Here is a 19,251-nt window from a genome sequence, read left to right as displayed (position 1 = left end):
GATTGTGCCATTCAGAATGTGAATGGGCAAGACAAAAGAGCTAAGTGCCTTTGAACGGAGTATGGTAGTAGGTGCCAGGCGCACCGGTTTGTGTCAAGAACTGCAACGCTGCTGGGTTTTTCAGGCTCAACAGTCTCCCGTGTCTCAAGAAGGCTCCACCACGCAAAGGACATCCAGCCAACTTGACACAACGGTGGGAAGCATTGGAGTCAACATGGGCCAGCATCCCTGTGGAACGCTTTCGACCCCTTGTAGAGTCCATGCTCCAACGAGCCGAGGCTGTTCTGAGAGCAAAATGGCGGGATGCAACTCAATACTAGGAAGGTGTTCCTAATGTTTAGTATAGTCAGTGTGTTTTTAAATATGATCATCTTTGAGAAGTAACAACCACCAAATGAAAAACCAGACAGTCAGGGAGAATCTAAAATTCCAAACATGTCATGGAATGGGGCACTCATTGATTTTGTTATGTTTGAGTCACTGAGATAGCATAAGCCATGGCAAAATATGTAGAATTGCCATGGCAAAATGTGTAGAATTGCATGGAATTATCTTTAAAATGTACTTTTTTTTTCTCTCAGTCCTTTGACATAACGTGTAGAATTGCAGGAAACTAACTTTAAAACTGTAAAATGTCCTCTCCGCCCCATTGCAAAATGTGTAGAATTGCAGAAAATTAGCTTTAAAACAGCAAAATTTGGTCTCTGTGGCCAAGAGGAGGGCCTCAAAGAAATGTGGTCACATACGGCGCCATTGGAGACTGCCACTACCACAACCCCCCCTTACGCCAACTTTTCCATCGCTGCTGAAGAAAACTGCACTACACTGGCAGTGCAGCCTTTCACAAGGCTTGGCAGTGTTCTGTCCCAGGGAGCATTCCAATCATGAAAGAGACTCGGGGGAGAAAGAAATCCAAACATGACACCACAGGGTGCATCAACAAATGCCGTCAACAGAAGCAGCTGCAGTGGTTACACAAATGTACTCAAATCATCCGACGTGATAGATTCAGTTACTCAACACATTCTGAACTTCCACTACAAGGAGCGATGGTTTTCACTAATGTAATATTGGCAATGAAATGCGGTTGTATCTGTCCCTGTGTGTGTGTGCCTGTGTATGTTAGCGATGTCATTAATATGAATGTCTCTTTCCTGTCACAGGCTGCTGGTTGATATGGTCCCTCGAGTGCGACAGACGAGGAACTACGAGCGCTTCGAGTGACAGAAGACCACGGAAGGGCAGCGAGGGCTCAGTGGGGGATGGGTTCTAGGTTATATACAGTATGTGTACGTCCAGTGTCTGTTCTAGGATATGTATATCTACGCCCAGTCCCTATCCAGCTCAGCTCCATCCTTCCTGGTAGATCTCTCCAGTCACCATGACAAACCTATTGATTGATTTAGACCTCACGGTGCCAGCCCAGTGGCATTTTAGGTGCCACTGGGCGTTCCCCCAGCGTTCGCCCTGTCTCTCTCTGACTCCGAACCTGATCCATCCATAGGAGTCATTACGAAGTCAAAGAGAAGACGGAGGAGGTTTCCCTCGATGTTTCTCCTCCTCGTCTGCCGAAGCAGGGGGAGGCGGAGGGACAGACCGAAGAACGAGGGCTGCTGAGTCGTCAGGAAATGATGCCACTGCCGCTACAAAGGCACTGCACATTGTCCACTGATTACAGTCTGGTGTTCATATCTCTATCTCCCCTTGGACAAGATGGCTGATTCAGATATGCATCTCAGTCCATATGGGATTTCAATGGTTTCTAATAGGCTTTTTATTTTGTTCAGTAACACTGGCTGTGTCCCCAATGACACCCTGTTCCCTTTATAGTGCACTACTTTTGACCAGGGCCCATAAAAAGTGCACTATGTAGGAAATAGGGTGGCATTTGGCACACACAGCCTATTTCTGTTCATGACGCCACTGCTCAAAGTAGATGTGCTGCGTTTATGTAGTCATGATGTGGTAACAGGTAAAGTATATTTTAGGGTGGTAGTTGCTAGGGCATGTTTGCTATGTTTGCTAAAAACAAATCAGCAGGGAAAATGGATTTCTGAGATGCCCATTGTATTATCAATTGTAGACACAAGAGTATAGTATAGCAGTACAGCATGTGCAATAACAATGTGACAGAAGACTTATCAATGGCTTGCGTCTCAAATGGCACCCTAATCCCTACATAGTCACTATGGGTCCTTGTCAAAAGTAGTGCACTATAGGGAATAGGGTGCTATTTGGGACAAAACCTGTATCATTTGATTAGTGAATATGAAAGCACAAATGTCCCGGTCACCAACTCATGTATGGAATCTGTGTTTGCTGTATTGCTTAAGAGGGTCACATTAAGGGGTGTTGAATAAAAGCCTGTGGCAGACCATCAACAGACAACATGACTGGAGCCAAATACTAGCCAGAGATTACTACGCTGGAATTAAAACAAGTCTTTTTCTGTGCACTACAGCCAAGTCTGTTGGCTAGAGCACAACAGGTCATCCCTTTTTAGGCCATTCCCCCTTCCTTATCTAATTCCTTAACCAAATCTGATGGGGGAAATACGGTCGTCCTGGCGAGTAAATATACCATATATAATTATATTGTTTAAAGCTTTCACAATCTGCCATGCTGGATGTAGTTGTATATGTAGGATATACACTACATGACCAAAAGTATGTGGACACCTGCTCGTCGAACATCTCATTACAAAATCATGGGCATTAATATGGAGTTGGTCCCCCCTTTGCTGCTATAACAGCCATCATCCACTAGATGTTGGAACATTGCTGCGGGGACTTGCTTCCATTCAGCCACAAGAGTATTAATGAGGTCAGGCACTGATGTTGGGCTATTAGGCCTGGGTCGCAGTTTGTATTCCAATTCATCCCAAGGGTGTTACATGGGGTTGAGGTCATGGCTCTGTGCAGGCCAGTCAAGTTCTTACACACCGATCTCGACAAACCATTTCTATATGGTGCACGGGAGCATTGTCATGCTGAAACAGGAAAGGGACTTCCCCAAACTGTTGCCACAAAGTTGGAAGCACAGAATCGTCTAGAATGTCATTGTATGCTGAAGATTTCCCTTCACTAGAACTAAGGGGCCCGAACCATGAAAAACAGCCCAAGATCATTATTCCCCCTCCACCAAACATTACAGTTGGCACTATGCATTCGGGCAGGTAGCGTTCTCCTGGCATCCGCCGAATCCAGATTTGTCTGTCGGACTGCCAGATGGTAATGCGTGATTCATTACTCCAGAAAACACATTTCCACTGCTCCAGAGTCCAATGGCGGTGAGCTTTACACCACTCCAGCCAACGTTTGGCATTGCACATGGTGATCTTAGGCTTGTGTGCGCGGCTGCTCGGCGATGGAAACCCAGTTCATGAAGCTCCCGGCAAACAGTTCTTGTGCTGACGTTGCTTCCAAAGGCAGTTTGGAACTCGGTAGTGAGTGTTGCAATCGAGGACAGCACATTGCCATTGTTTCTCCTAGACATTTTCACTTCACAATAACAGCACTTACAGCTGACCGGGGTAGTTCCAGCAGGGCAGAAGTTTGAAGCACTGACTTGTTGGAAAGGTGGCATCCTATGACGGTGCCACGTTGAAAGTCACTGAGCTCTTCAGTAAGGCCATTCTACTGCCAAGGAGATTGCATGGCTGTGTGCTCTATGTTATACACCTGACAGGTGTGGCTGAAATAGCCGAATCCACTAATTTGAAGGGGTGTCCACATGCTTTTGTATATATAGTGTATGTGGTTTGCAAAAATGAAAATAATCCACATAAATCATTGTTATGTGAATTACATGAATACAATGTTGACATTATACAATTACATGCATGCAGTGTTGACATACAGCAATACAATGTTGACCCATTGCACAAGGAGTGCGCTTAAGGGCTCTATTCAATCTGAATCGCGGAAGTTCAGCGGTACAGCATGATTGAAGGCAATGTTCCCGGTTTGGCGGAGACTGCATTCACCGTTAACACTGCAGATGTAGACTCAACAGGAAATGACCTTGAAATCAGCAATGCTTCAGGATACAGATTTGAATAGAGCCCTAAAGGAAGATGATTGAAATCAAGCCTCCAAGCTGTGCATACTGATTCAGTCTTTCAGAATACTGTACCAAGGAAAGTTGTCAATAAGACATTAGTCTAGTATATATTATAGTGCACTATAATACAAATACATTTTTGTACTTATAGAAAGGGATTTTTGTTTACCGGTGGGACGGGTCATTGCACTCACTCCAAATGGCTTTTTAGACCAGGATTCAATCCGAGGCTCGTTATAGAGCAGTGCACTGGACAGCCAAAAATGCACTTTTTAAAGTTAACTCACATTTGAGCCGACATTCGCAGCATTTGCCATAAATGCAATCTCCACGAACGCCGGGGAAATTGCCTTTAAAAGGGGCATTGTTGCATGTCAACTGTGCTGCACTATAACACGCTCTGGATTGAATCCTGGCTTTACTCTAATTCTTACCAACACCTTTTGTACATAGCAATGAATTCTTGTACATATTGTAATATAAGTTGATATGTTTACATTGGTATTGCCAATTTTAGCAGAAACTAGACTTGCTAGATAATCGGTGGCGGTGTTGTTCTGTATTAAGAGTGCTTAAGCTAAAAGTCAATAGTTGTCTTCTCAAAGGAAAGTGTCATTTGACGTACTAAGTTCAGGATCTAGGATGTGTTTCAATGTACTTCGATAATGTGATTGAGCAAGAGTTGCACCACTGTAACCGTTTGTTTTCTGTGACTGTTTTCAGTCAAAAAGGATGGATACTAACACCACCCCCTAACTTTATGGCTGTCGGCAAGCGCAACACTAAGGCTGCGTTCCAGGCTACATTGCAGAAGCATGCCAGATCTAAGAACGCCTGACCCTAATATCACTTGACCACATCACATGATGAATTCATCTGATACCCGACTCTGCAGCCGATGACGTGGCACACAACCATTGGTTGATCCAATGCATGTCTGCAATGTAGTTGGCCTGGAACGTGACAGGCTCCTTGGAGCACCATGGCTCTTAGCCCAAAGGCCAGCAGGTGGCGATATTGAGTTGTTTCATCTTACCTTCCAAACGCATTGTATGAAACTGCGTATCCCCCGTGGACGGTTCGTACCTAAAACATCCTCTATTCAGGCTGCAAAGGTGTCAATTTCCTCCTTCACTATATTTAATGGTGAAAAAGTGGGGGGAAAATGTACTTTATGAAATACCATTGTCTACCATCATGCTAGAGTGGCTAATGCTACTTCATGATGTTTCTCCATGCGTTCAGCCAGGGGTAAACAACAGACTGCTGCAACATGCAGCCGGCAACACACTCGTATAACTTGTGGACCGCTTCATACCTAAAACATTCTCCATTCAGGCTGCAATGGCGTCAATTTCACCATATTTAATGGTGATAGGGCAACAAAAATGCCTAGGAATGGTAGTCCCGGATGTTGCGTATCGTGTTCAGCCAATCAGTTTGCAGCAGTCTGTTGTTCACCCCTGGCTGAACGCAAGGAGCAACATCATGAAGAAGCATTAGCCTGAATAAAGAACGTTTGAGGTACAAAACCGTCCACGGGGGATACGCAGTTTCTCTGGACCCCAGCAAGGTTTCGTTTCAAGGTCTGACCCACTGGGCAAAGACATCAATTCAACGCTTATCCCACGTTAGTTCAACGTAATAAACAAAGTTGATTCAACCAGTGTGTGCCCAGTGGGGAGGCACTTTTTGTCACATTCCTGAAGCCCAAAGAAACAAACACTTAGCTTCCTAGTACATGTGGCAATGAAAAATGTTTATGAATGACTTTTAGGAGGGTTACTGTCAAAAGTATGTGTTAAATAAAAGTAGACTGATGTCAGGCACATGGTCCCTCAGAGCTTGTGATCCCCATGCCTTGCGGGGGCTGCGGGGTATCTGGTAGGCCAGTGGATACTGGCTGCAAACAATGTGCTTGGACGGTAAGATGAAATGACTCAATATCAACATCTGCCCGGCCTTTGGGCTACATGGCTCGCTGGTCTCGGACACCAATCAAAGACAGTGAGGTATCAAAGGAGGCATATCATTTATTAGCAGATGGAAATGTCATCCTTTCCAAGCCACAATTGCACTGCACAGAAACAGCCTTAACCATTGAGCTGGGGCACATTCTGTACGTAAACTGCTCAGAACATTGCAGAAAGAAATGTAATGAATAGAGCTGACATGATGTGTAATTTTACTTTTACTTTTAATTTTACATATTAATATGAATATTGTATAACATCTGAACAGACCCCAGAATTCTGGAAATGAGAATATAAACTTGGAAAGTTTACTTGCAGGGAATTGCTCTTTTAAACAAATGCTGTTTGTGATTGTCTACTTAATGTCTAGCATAGTTGGTAATGCGTTCACAGAAATTCAGTATTTATGGTTCATATGAGGTCTATGCTTGCTGCAGTATGTACTCTATATTATTTACACATTAAACTCACTGTAACACCCCTAATGTGTTAGGGGTGTTTCTACACATCTGAGAGAACTTTACTTTTTTGGGAGAACGGGGTTGCGTTCAGCAGGGACCAAATGTAAGAAAACGGACGGAAACTGGGAGTGACTACCAGAACTTGGCCAATAAGAAACACAACGTTTTCAATTGGAAAACATTTTAAAATGTTTTCATTTGGATGACTTAAAGAACACGAACGAGGAATATATATATTTTTTAAGTACTGCAAAACTGTTTATTTGAGCTCCTACTTTGAACAGTAATCACACAAAACTCAGGGCTGGATTCAATCCGTATTGCCGAAGTTCAGCCATATAGCTTGCTTGAAATGTAAAGGTATGTTCCCATTGGGCCGACATACTGTATGCAGCAGCGTTTACCGTGAATGCAGTCTCCACTAATGCGGGAACATTGCCTTTAAATGTCAATCAGGCTACAACTTGGAACTTCAGCGCTACGGATTGAATCGAACCCTCAAAGGATTTGGTGAGTAATGTATGCACTATGTGGTTCAGTGGTCTCAAAGTTTTTGAGATGGCAGCAGTTAAGATTTGCATAGGCTTTACACAATCAACTGTTAGGAAAACATTTCAACAGAAAGGAGGACTACTCCCGTTTGCAAACAGACAAGCACAGCTCAGTCATGAAGTGCGTAGTTTTATGTGCGAATAAAACACACAAGACAGAACCATTTGTCACAGAAAAAGGTTTATTGAAAAATAAAGTTATATCCCCCTTAATTGTCAGCAACTGTGAAAACAAAATGTTGATTTTTTTGTACAGTCATAATTTAGTCCCAGAACAATCGTTGCTTTAGCTTTTCCATGATAGCTTAAAACAAGGTTGAGATCAAAAAAGTAAAGTCAGAATGGATACACACATGAATGCAAATGCAGATTTGACAACGGAGACATTCGATGTTGGGTTAAAGAGACTTAAGGAAATGTTCTCATGCCCATAACATCTTCCTTTCAGTTATCGTTTTGAGTTCCATACACCGTTTTAGGACAAACCAATTTAAAAGGAGACAATTACAGAGGCTATTTGTATTGGTTCTCAAGATCCCTCATGTGTACATAACAACCAGTGAAAGGAAGGAAACAGTCGACAACATACTCAAAATTAAGCCTGACTCTAATACGAGTAGAACAAGGCCACTGCCAAAAAAAAGCAGATGCTTTCATATGCTGTATTTTACCCCACTAAAAGCCTTCGGGAAACATGTCCACAATAGCATTAAGAGACATTTGTTTTAACCATCACCACCAAGTCCAACACATACAATTACTGTTCACCTTTACAGTAAATGTTATAAGAAACATCCTTCTAGCTATGTGATCTCAACTAACAATTCTCTCTGGCACTAGGTCCGGTAGATCTATTGGGCAGGTACGATAAGCGGAGTCTAGTAATACCCATCAAAAGGCACGTCATGTACTTTTTAAAACGGTAGCTTGGCTGCAGATCGTAGACACAAACGTAATAAAAACCGATCTGGACGGTACGGAGAAAGAAAAGCTAGTCGTAAAACGTAAGTGACCATCTAAAAAGACAACGTATCTATATTTACAAAATGTGCAAATGGTTTGCATTAAGATCTGAAAATGAAAAAACAACACGAGGTTCTTGCTGGCATTTACAATAAAAATGAAAAATGTGTGCGCTGCTTTTGTCCCGATGTCGTCGTTATCATCATCACCCCGAAAGCACAGTGATGAGAGGAGAGAGACATCTACGTCTACGTGTCGAAGTGGACGGTCTCAAGGCGTGTCTGAAATGACACCGTATTCCTTTTGCAGCCATGTTGCCAAAGCGTTTGGATATGATCTTTGTCATTTCTCATTCGCTCTCATCACTGTTGCTGGAGGTTGGAGTCAAACGACTCCCGTCTCATCCATCCACTTGAATGTAACACACGTTATATTATTTCTTCCATAAATAAAATGACCCTCTGTAAAAAGAAAACTCCTTTTCTATAAATAAAAAGAAACAGTTCAGCAAACACAGAGAAAGATCTGTATACAAAATACATTTAAAAAATAATTTAAAACCCATATGAAGAATACAGTATTAGTCATATATTTTGTTAAACTTCAGTAAATAGGTTAACGTAGTGCATTATTTCCATTCACAACAAGGACTACTAATTCAAGCTTTTATTGACGCGTAAAATAAAAGAAAAAAATTGGCAGGCAAATTAGGATCCTAAACGATCTCCAAATGAAGGACACAAGTAAAGTTGCAGGTGTGTGTGTTGCTCTGTCAAGAGCTATAACTTACAGTACATCCATAGAAATTACGTTTGTGTGTGCATCTTTCGGTCTACTGTATACATAAAGATTTAAATATCTATAATACAAATGTTAATGATCAATATATCTCTTTAGAATTTCGAATATTTTCCCCGATAAATCTATTGTGGTCAAGGCAATGGTCCTATGTGATACCGGTGATTGAGCAAAGTGATGTTTGATCTGACAGGGGCCCTTTCCCACTACAGCTGTGATGGTGTTCTACTGTCTACAGAACAGTACAACACTATGTCATCTATGTCACACAGACTCCCCGTCACATGGAGCATGTGACTGATCTGACCTGATAATCCATTTGTTTTAACATTTGATTGAAATTGATCAATGACAAATTATGATTTTCATTAGCTACTGGCAATTATTTTGCACACACCTCTTTTCCCCAGCACATCCCAACCGGTCAGTCAGGTGTGTGTGGCTGTGAATGTGTGCAAGTCAAAAACGCAGCTTCTAATCTGTACATTGGGAACATGAGGAGGGTCAATCTACCATGCAGGGCTACAGAAGAGCCATGGTGGACGGTGTGTGTGTGTAAGGTGGAGTTGAATGACCACGAGGGACAATGCCTCAGGATTAAAAGTGATTTGCGATTTGGAACATTTAAAAATCAACATTATATCTACATCTGACCCACTCCCCAGTCCAGACGCGACTATGGGGAGCGGTACAGTTACAGTGTAAAACTGGCTCTGCCTCTTCTTCTTCTTCACTCCCCTAGGTACAGATCTAGGATCAGCTTCCACTCCCCTAATCGTAAACCATAAATAAGGGAAATGCAAAACTGACCATAGATCAGGGTCTACGGGCAATTTTCCATTGGAGCATACCCTTCAGAATACATGCCCTGTGCATTGCTTTATCCTAAGTAGTACGCTAGTGTGGACATTGAAACAGAGCCTTATTGCCTGGGACGGCCCTTTATGGGTCTCCAGTGCAAACCTACATAGCTAAAAGAGTTCAAAGATAAAAAGGGACAGGGGGCAGAAAGGAAAGCATGCCGAGTGTGGCGACACACCAGCCCGTTGGTCCCACGATGCGACTGCAAGCTTGGAGAGATACAGTGGGTGGATTCACTGGGCCACCGGCTGCAGTACCACCCACTGCCACACATCCTAGGGGCAGTAGGGAGCTCTGTTGCCATGCACTCTGCCTCAAATATACAGCGACTCCCATTGATTCAAGTAATTCAGGCCGATGCGCAATGTCTCTTTTTTCTGTACACTCCTTTCCTCCTGCCCCGTGCCTTACTGAAAACTGTTTCATTGACATTCCTAGTTCCCAGAATATGTATATAGCTCACTGGCCTCTTTCTGTCAACCATTTGAATTTCCAGTTTGCTGCCGATGCTGTGTCTGTCTGACAAGCTGATCAAAATGCCTTAAAGGTCAAAGTTCAGGCGATTAAAAACAGACATAAATAATACAGATGTCTCCTGGTTGTCTGGTTCCCAGGCTGCTCTTCCTCCCTCCAGAGGCCTGGCTGTGAGAGGAGTTAGGCTGCAGAACTGCAGGTGTGGAGCCAGGGGGAGCAGTCAAGCCATCTGAGTGGTTAGAGCTAGAGGTCCCCAACCCCCCATTCCCTGCAGCGCTCTGGAAGGAGACGGGGTCCAATCCACTCCAGTTCGATGCTCTCCACACACCCAGACAGACAGGGGCTATAGGCAGCCTTTGCACAGCGCCACCTGGCCCTTCATGTAGTCCCGGCAGGGGCAGACGCGTTTGAGGGAGGGGTGGGCGCCGGCGCAGCTGAACAGCAGCAGGTCTGACTGGAAGACGCAGTGGTGACGTGCGTCGCTGTACGCAGGAACCACCGTGTCGCCCGACGACTCCACCGTCTGGCAGTCCATGCCGAACCTTAGACAGAAAATGGTAAATATGAAATTCTACTTTCTTGTTCACACAGGGAAATGAATGATGCTGCCGGGAGTACATAAGACACAATACACAGAAGAAAGACACACAAGTAAAAATGTATCTGTACATACACATCTGGGATATCATATAGACAGACAGATGGACAGACACTGTCAGACAGGCAAGCAGGTAGAAAGACAGGCAGACACAGTCAGGACAGACAGACAGATTGAGCATCACTGTGTCTGCTACGATGCACTGCAGATCAAAGAGAAAATTCCTTCACATGATCCCCATTTTTTAAAAACGTAAAAAGATGTAACCTTTATTTAACTAGGCAAGTCAGTTAAGAACAAATTCTTATTTACAATGACGGCCTACCCCGGCCAAACCCGGACAACGCTGGGCCAATTGTGCGCCGCCCTATGGGGCTCCCAAACACGGCCGGATGTGACACAGCCTGGATACAGCCTGGATACAGCAATTACATTGAGTCCTGACGTCTCGATAACCATTCCCTGCCGACACTGATGAGTGAGTTTAATTTGAAATGTCTTAAGTTGACATTTGACGACTGCAATAAATGACATTTCCCTCTGATATCTGTCTATCATTTTGTCTCTGAAACGTCATAAAGGGAATAACTTGTGTGCGACCTCTAGTGAGCCAAATTCAGCACAGCAGCAGACAGTTATTGAATGTCTATTTATGCTATACTGCCATCTGTTGGGTAGAAAGCAAAATGCATGTGTCAGACGTGCCTTTGTGTGTGTGTACGGGTTAAGGTGTACTGTAGGTGCACACACTAACCGGGCCAGGTCCTTGTCCTTGTTGAGGTGCTGGAAGAAGGAGGGCTCGCAGATGAGCTGCTCCTCCTGACACACCTGCTTACAGGAGCTCCCCGGCTCAGCCAGCTTCACCTGCAGAGCACTGAGGGGAGGCCACATCACCTGGCCATGGCAGAAATCCTAGAGGGAGGGTGAATGGGGGAGATGGGAGAGAGAACACTAGAGAGTTATATTAAAGTCATTTCACAATCAGTATTGAATAGTCAAACTACAAGAAGGAGTGAATGAAAGATAGAACGTGGAGCAGTGGCATTAACAAATGGCAACAGCTCATATTGTGGCTGTACTGTAGCCACATTGTTGTAGCAATATCCGTCTATAGGACAGACGGCACACCATTGACAGCTTGTTTGTTCAAAGTGTGTAAAGTGACATTTCTCCTGAGACATATTTCCCAGGGCTGGCATAGGACACTTTTGGGAGATGACAAGTGTGCATAGGGACGTCTCTTCATGCAGACAGGCTCAATCAAATGTGTTTCAGAAAGCCCTTTTTTTACATCAGCAGTTGTCACAAAGTGCAGCAGGACAGACGCGGGGGGGAGAGAGGGAGGGAGACACCGAGAGAGCAACGGACACAGAGCCAAGTCTGTCACCCCTCCAACTTTACGACTCTGCTAAAAAGATACATTCGGAACCTAATCTGTTCCCAGTCGATGAAGAGAGAAGCAGCTGCATGCTGTCATCGGTGGCTACAAAGTCAACACCAAGATAAGGACCTTAGAGAAAGATGATATACCCTACAAGACAGGAGATATAGTATGCATGGGCATGACAAATAGAGAGGTGGTAGGAGAAGGAGGCCATTTGGGCTCTAACCTGAAACAGGACGGAGTTCCTTTGCTAAGTGAAAATGCACTGTAGAATAGTCCAGAGCCTCTGATACCCTTTCCACACTAAGATACTAAAATGGACAATAGCGAAAGAAAGTCAAGCTCAGTTCGTTAATAGGGAGCCGAGCTGGCCCGTTAACATATCTGGGCCTGTGAATCAAGAAGCGTCTCAGAGTAGGAATACAGATCTAGGATCAGGTCACCCCTCTTATTTATGATGCCGTAAAACTGATCCTAGCACTCCTACTCTGAGATACTTTGTTAATACGGGCCCTGGCGCCAGTCCGCCTAAGCAATCAGAGAGGCATAGTTAGCTAGCCTTTCCCTGCCTAAACCATGCCAGAAATAAGCAGTGTGTAACAAAACTATGCTGATCTTGTACCGAACTTGTACTTACTGGAAAGCGAGCCAAAAAATGACAGTTGGGGCCAGCACAATAGTGTGTACGGGCTCCGACTGCTGTACCGGAGAATGGAGAGGACAGTTATAGCGAGGTCGTACCTGATTCTCAATGAAGGCGTTGACTCTTTGCAGCATCCCCTCACAGGTGAACTCATAGGGCAGGTAGGGCTCGATCTGAGGATGGAAAACACACAGTCAGGCTACAGCTGGACACAAAGCACATAGGCTGTGGAATGCCAGTCAGCTTGCTTAGAGTATGTGTCTGCTTTAGATGTGCCTACGGTGGGACAGGTGCTGTAGTGGGTCAGTGAGAAGAGAAGAGAGAAAAGAGAAAGAGAGAGAAGAGAGAAAGAGAGAGGAGAGAGAAAGAGAGATGTGGGTGTGTGCGCGTCAGAACTCTCCGACCCTGACTGAGGTCTTCTAGACGGACACATTCCTGAAATATATACCCAGGGGATATCAGCGAGAACTCCACACACACTATATAGTCATTACGTTCTGTAGTCAACAGAGCAAAACTCAATGAGACAAACTACCGAGCTGCATCCTTGTTCCATCGAATCAACTTCAGATACGGTGCCTGTGAAACTCTGTAATTGGTCAACTAACCTTTGAGATCAATTTGTGATTGGTGGAATAACATTCTACGCTCTCGGCCGCAGAGAGCGGAGACAGCGGTTTCATGATAAATCACACCCTATCCCCGATATAATGCACTACTTTTGGCCAGAGCCTGAGCCCATAGGGTCCTGGTCAAAAGTAGTGCACTATAAAAGGGAAGAGGGTGCCATTGGGGCACATCCAGAGAGAGAAACTTGAGCTGATGGCTGTTGGTCTGGACACTGGTCAGAAACCATACGAGACACTTCTCTAATGAACAAACCCATTGTTCGGTCACCCCTGCAGAAGAACACGAGGTCTCTTTCCCCAATGGCACCATATTCCCTAATCCTTACATAGTGCACTACTTTTGACCAGAGCCCATAGAGTAGTGCACTATATAGGGAATAGGGTGCCATTGGGGACACAACCACGAGGTCTGCTTGCCCCTGGACTTAAATATGCACGGGCCCAGTGAGGGGAGAGAGAAATAAAAGCTCTCACTTTGCTATTCTCAATTCCTCTCTCTGTGAATTCTTCTTATTCTTCTTCTATTCTAATCGAGCCCCCATGGCATTTGTGATCATGCTCTCTGCTACCCTGACTGGTACAACCGTTTGTGTACCCGAGGCTTTAGGAAATGAGACTGGGAGAGTTTTCCATTTCAGACTGTGCTAAAAGAATAGAAAGGAGAGAATGTGAGCAGGGAAACATGTATTATGTGTGTGTGTTTTAAGGGCACCTTCTGACTGAGGATTGAGCGGATGGCTCTGTCCACCTCTGCAGGGTTGTCGATGTTCACCGTCCACACGTGGGGCTGGCCAATGTACACCTCAGCATATGGGTGCTGGGAGGTTAACTGCATGGGAACACATTTTTATTGAATTTCTTCGACTGCCATAAAAATACTTTTGGCAAGCTGGAGAAAGCACACAATATATAAGTTTTATTATTTATTCCCGTTTATATTTGAGTCATTAAGCAGGTTTGGCAGATGCTCTTATCTAGACAATACTGAAGTCATATTGGCTGAATTGGCTAGTCAGCTAATAAATAGACAGTTATTTTTTAAATCTTAAGTTCCTTGGCGGGCTAAAAACAGAAACGCATGACAGAATCAAAACAGACATGACACAGTAGTTCACTTCAATAGGAGAGCATTGAAGTCGAGTCACATCACAGATGAAGAACTACTGTGCACACACGCTCAACAAACTAGACCCTATCCTTCAAACACCAGACTGACTTATTACGGAGGACCTGTCATGAATAAAAGAAAGGAGAGGTAACAGCACAGAAGTGAATAGAGGACTAGGTAATGTCTCTCTCCCTCACACACACACACTTTGACTGGGGTCTCTGGGCAGAGTGGCGCCTCTCACCTCTCTCAGGGTGGGCTTGCCCTTGAAGAAGTCCGTGTTCTTGCTGCTCTTGGGCGGGGTGAACTTGGGGTTGAGGAAGGCACAGCCATTGGCTATGGCCTCTAGGGGGGCGGGGCCTTCGTAGGGGAAGGACAGGCCAACAAACAGCTGTGGAGAAAAAGAGCATTACATTTACATTGACATTTAGCAGACGCTATTGTCCAGAGCAACTTACAATTAATGCATTCAACTAAGTTCAGCAGGAAACAACAACTACATATCACAGTTATTGCAAGTAGACTCTTATTTGAAATAGACCCCATCAGCAGAATCAGTGCCAGGAAGAAAAATCTATTGCAGGTGTGAGTGAGAGCAAGTACGATATTATCTTCTTCTGTGAAATTAAAGGAGACACCTCTTACTTCCAAGAATTCCCACAGCCTCGTCTTTGTTTTTTCTGCTCTGCACCAGCAGCATGCACAGCCTGCTTTTATTGGTTCTTAACCATTCCTAAGTGTTCGGCTATAAAACTGGCTCGTAAAAGAGGGCTTCTCCTGTCTGGTAAGCACAGCCACAAGTTCTCAGTCGCTCCAGTGTGGTGAGTGTGTGTGTGTGTGTGTGTGTGTGTGTGTGTGTGTGTGTGTGTGTGTGTGTGTGTGTGTGTGTGTGTGTGTGTGGTGTCGGCCCAAGGAGAGGCTAAACGCAGAGTTCACACACATGGTAGAATGAAAACGTGCACACGCACGTGCACAGACAAACAATGACCAGAGGAGGAAGTAAGGCCTGTGGTGTTGTTAGGACTGGTCTCTGGATATGAGACTCATGGGTTTGGAACCCCTGACCTGTTTTTACTTGGGGAAAATGCATATGCATGCCAGGGATAAAATGTCAGTGACTGAATTAGTGAATGGTGATTATGTTAAGTATTTAAAAAAAATAAAAAATTGTAGCAATAAAGAAAAGCAGAACATTGGCAAAGCCAGCAGAAAATGGAGAGACTGTAAATAAGTGTGTAATGTTTTATGTACAAAACCCACCTCGTTCAAGCACTACTCGACACTAACACAGTAGCTACAGTACTTGTATTAGCTGTACTACTAGCTCTTGTCACGAAACACGCTCATCACACAAATACGGTCCTGCCATTGGAGAGAAGAGTCCATGCCAATCATCACAACAAAGACTCCATACACACAAAGGATAATAGAAAACCCATTGAGCTGGATGACCAAAGCAAATATCTGAGAGGCTCTTCTAACATGCTGGAAACAGAGGTGACTAGCCCGTGAAGCGTGCCACACTAATGTGTTTGTCTGAGGCCCCATTAGTAAAAAGAGAGCCGTTGGAGCTGGGGTTGTTATAGCGGAGGGCCGGCGACGGCCACAATGGCTGGTCTGTGAGTCGGCGAGAGCAAGATCCCACCGGGTCAGTGCCGGCCATGCCTGGGGAGAAACAGAGGGTCTCTTTAGTTCAGCCCACTGTTGGCAACACTGCTGTACACGGACTCTCCCATACCATCCCTTCTCTTCAGTCTATACCCATATCATCCTTCTCCTCAGCCACTGTACCTCACTACTCTCCTTAACAGCTACTGTGTGTGCAGGGTCTTGTTCCAGCCCTGCAGTAACCCATCTAACTCAGCTAATCATGGTCCAGAGTGAAATCCTTATCAGGATTACTTAAAGAAGGTGTGTTAGTGACAAACTGGAGCAAAACAGAACCAGAAGCTCTCCAGACAGTAGCTCTCCAAAACCAGAAAACCCCAACTAACACACAAGTTTTAAGTTCCTCGGCGTACACATCACGGACAAACTGAATTGGTCCACCCACACAGACAGCATTGTGAAGAAGGCGCAGCAGCGCCTCTTCAACCTCAGGAGGCTGAAGAAATTTGGCTTGTCACCAAAAGCACTCACAAACTTCTACAGATGCACAATCGAGAGCATCCTGTCGGGCTGTATCACCGCCTGGTACGGCAACTGCTCCGCCCACAACCGTAAGGCTTTCCAGAGGGTAGTGAGGTCTGCACAACGCATCACTGGGGGCAAACTACCTGCCCTCCAGGACACCTACCCCACCCGATGTCACAGGAAGGCCATAAAGACCATCAAGGACAACAACCACCCGAGCCACTGCCTGTTCACCCCGCTATCATCCAGAAGGCGAGGTCAGTACAGGTGCATCAAAGCAGGGACCGAGAGACTGAAAAACAGCTTCTATCTCAAGGCCATCAGACTGTTAAAACCTCTTGAAGCTAGGGGGCACTATTTTTGTTTGGAAAAATAACGTTCCCAAGGTAAACAGACTATTTCTCAGGCCCAGATGCTTGAATATGCATATAATTGACAGATTAGGATAGAAAACACTCTAAAGTTTCCAAAACTGTCAAAATATTGTCTGTGAGTATAACAGAACTGATTTTGCAGGCGAAAACCTGAGGAAATCCAACCCGGATGTGCCTTTTCTTTGGAAAAATCCCTGTTCCATTGCCTGCCTATCCTCCATTTAAAGGGGTATTAACCAGATTCCTTTTCCAATGGCTTCCACAGGTTGTGAACAGGCTTTAGACATAGTTTCAAGTTTTTATTTTGAAAAATGAGAAAGATTTATCAAAACGCGCCAGGTGTCCTTTGATTATTTCATGCACGTGATAGTTGTAGCTCGACATTTTCATTCTCTGTAGTATTGTTTACCGTTCGGTGTAAATATTATCGATTATGTATGTTAAAAACAACCTGAGGATTGATTATAAAAAACGTTTGACATGTTTCTACAAACATTCCGGATAGTTTTTGGAACTGAAGGGCAGACTCGAGTCTGAAGGGCAGACTCGTGCCGGTCTGCCCTTCAGGACCGGCACGAGCCTGTGGTTTTCTGAACATAACGCGCAAACCAAATGGAGGTCTTTGGTTATAAAAATAATCTTTATCGAACAAAAATAACATTTATTGTGTAATTGGGAGTCTCGTGAGTGCAAACATCCGAAGATCATCAAAGGTAAGCGATTCATTTTATTGCTTTTCTGACTTTCGTGACCAAGCTAATTTGCGGCTAGCTGTTCGTAATGTTTTGTCTAGTGATCGATAAACTCACAAACGCTTGGATTGCTTTCGCTGTAAAGCATATTTTCAAAATCTGACACGAGAGTTGGATTAACAACAAGCTAAGCTGTGTTTTGGTATATTTCACTTGTGATTTCATGAAAATAAATATTTTGAGTATTTTGTTTTAATTTGGCGCTCTGCAATTCAGCGGTTGTTTACGAAAATTATCCCGTTAAAGGGGTCCGTGCGTCAACCTTCCTCTACTTCTCTGCTTGTCAAATGCGGAGAAGGTTTATTCACTAACATCAAGTGGCTGCTGCCAACATACTGACTCAACTCCAGCTCACTTTAATAATGGAAATTTATCAAAAATTTATCACTAGCCACTTTAAACAATGCCACTTAATATAATGTATATGTACTCTATATCATCTACTGCATCTTGCCATCTTTATGTAATACATATATCACTAACCACTTTAAACTATGCACTTTTATGTTTACATACCCTACATTACTCATCTCATATGTATATACTGTACTCGATACCATCTACTGCATCTTGCCTATGCCGCTCTGTACCATCACTCATTCATATATCTTTATCCCTTTACACTTGTGTGTATAAGGTAGTAGTTGTGGAATTGTTAGGTTAGATTACTCGTTGGTTATTACTGCATTGTCGGAACTAGAAGCACAAGCATTTCGCTACACTCGCATTAACATCTGCTAACCATGTGTATGTGACAAATCAAATTTGATTTGATTGTAAACGCTGAACAGCAGTGGGACAGACAGTATTGACTGCAGCTTTCAGCGTTTGGTCAACAGGTGGCAGCAGAGGCTGACTGGTGGCGCTTCCTCCCAGGCAAGACTGCAGCTCAGTGAGCCCACAGGCCTGACAAACAGCTGCTATTTATAGACCCCTCTCAGACAGTGTAGCATAGCACAGCACAGCATACAAAAGCATAGCGTAGCATATGCTAAATGGTTATTGTGAGAAGGAGTCTATATAGGCAATGGTGAGAAGGTGAGAGGCAACCAGGCTAGTTGTAAGTGCTTCAGATATCACTTAGAAAAGGTAGCTAGCGATGTGAAAGGGAAGAGCAGTGACCTTCGATGAAATAAAGTACTTGAACAACTTCAGAAGAAGAATGTGGTCATATGCCAATATAAAGAAGGCCGAGACCTTGGAGAGAAAAGCCAGTGATCTAGCACTAAATACTGCAGATTAATGTATCACCTTGGACTGTTATTTCAACAGAAGGGCCCTTTTGCAATAGCATGAATCTGGAGTGAAGTTTCCCCTAGTAACAGAATAGATGCTTGCAAGCAAGCATGCTACTGTACTGAGCCGTGCACTGGACAAATACCCTCTGATTTGATTTTATTCCAGGGTCAGCTTACCCTCCCTGCATCTTAACCATAACCATTAGTGGGGGAAAATGCAAAACTGACCCAAGATCAGAGTGTAGGGGC

At 44.2% G+C, this 19,251-nt stretch overlaps 2 protein-coding genes across 2 annotated transcripts in view; one reads left to right on the top strand and one right to left on the bottom strand.

The window, feature by feature from the left end:
* Positions 1-6,541, top strand: part of LOC129840498 (transmembrane protein 163-like) — a 54,058-nt gene extending 47,517 nt beyond the window's left edge. Inside the window, exon 8 of the mRNA XM_055908415.1 lies at positions 1,164-6,541. Coding sequence (XP_055764390.1) covers positions 1,164-1,224 — 61 coding nt within the window. The 3' untranslated portion in view covers positions 1,225-6,541. The remainder of the gene's footprint in view (positions 1-1,163) is intronic.
* A 670-nt stretch (positions 6,542-7,211) lies between these two features.
* Positions 7,212-19,251, bottom strand: part of LOC129840497 (alpha-1,6-mannosylglycoprotein 6-beta-N-acetylglucosaminyltransferase A-like) — a 115,758-nt gene continuing 103,718 nt past the window's right edge. The window contains exons 13-17 of the mRNA XM_055908414.1: positions 14,750-14,896; positions 14,110-14,226; positions 12,867-12,941; positions 11,496-11,653; positions 7,212-10,685 (exon numbers count right to left, since the gene is read on the bottom strand). Coding sequence (XP_055764389.1) covers positions 10,487-10,685; positions 11,496-11,653; positions 12,867-12,941; positions 14,110-14,226; positions 14,750-14,896 — 696 coding nt within the window. The 3' untranslated portion in view covers positions 7,212-10,486. The remainder of the gene's footprint in view (positions 10,686-11,495; positions 11,654-12,866; positions 12,942-14,109; positions 14,227-14,749; positions 14,897-19,251) is intronic.

Source organism: Salvelinus fontinalis, chromosome 41, assembly GCF_029448725.1.
Source record: "Salvelinus fontinalis isolate EN_2023a chromosome 41, ASM2944872v1, whole genome shotgun sequence".
Lineage (NCBI taxonomy): Eukaryota > Metazoa > Chordata > Actinopteri > Salmoniformes > Salmonidae > Salvelinus > Salvelinus fontinalis.
Note: the sequence above shows the minus strand (reverse complement) of the source record. Positions and strands in the feature narration are given on the sequence as shown.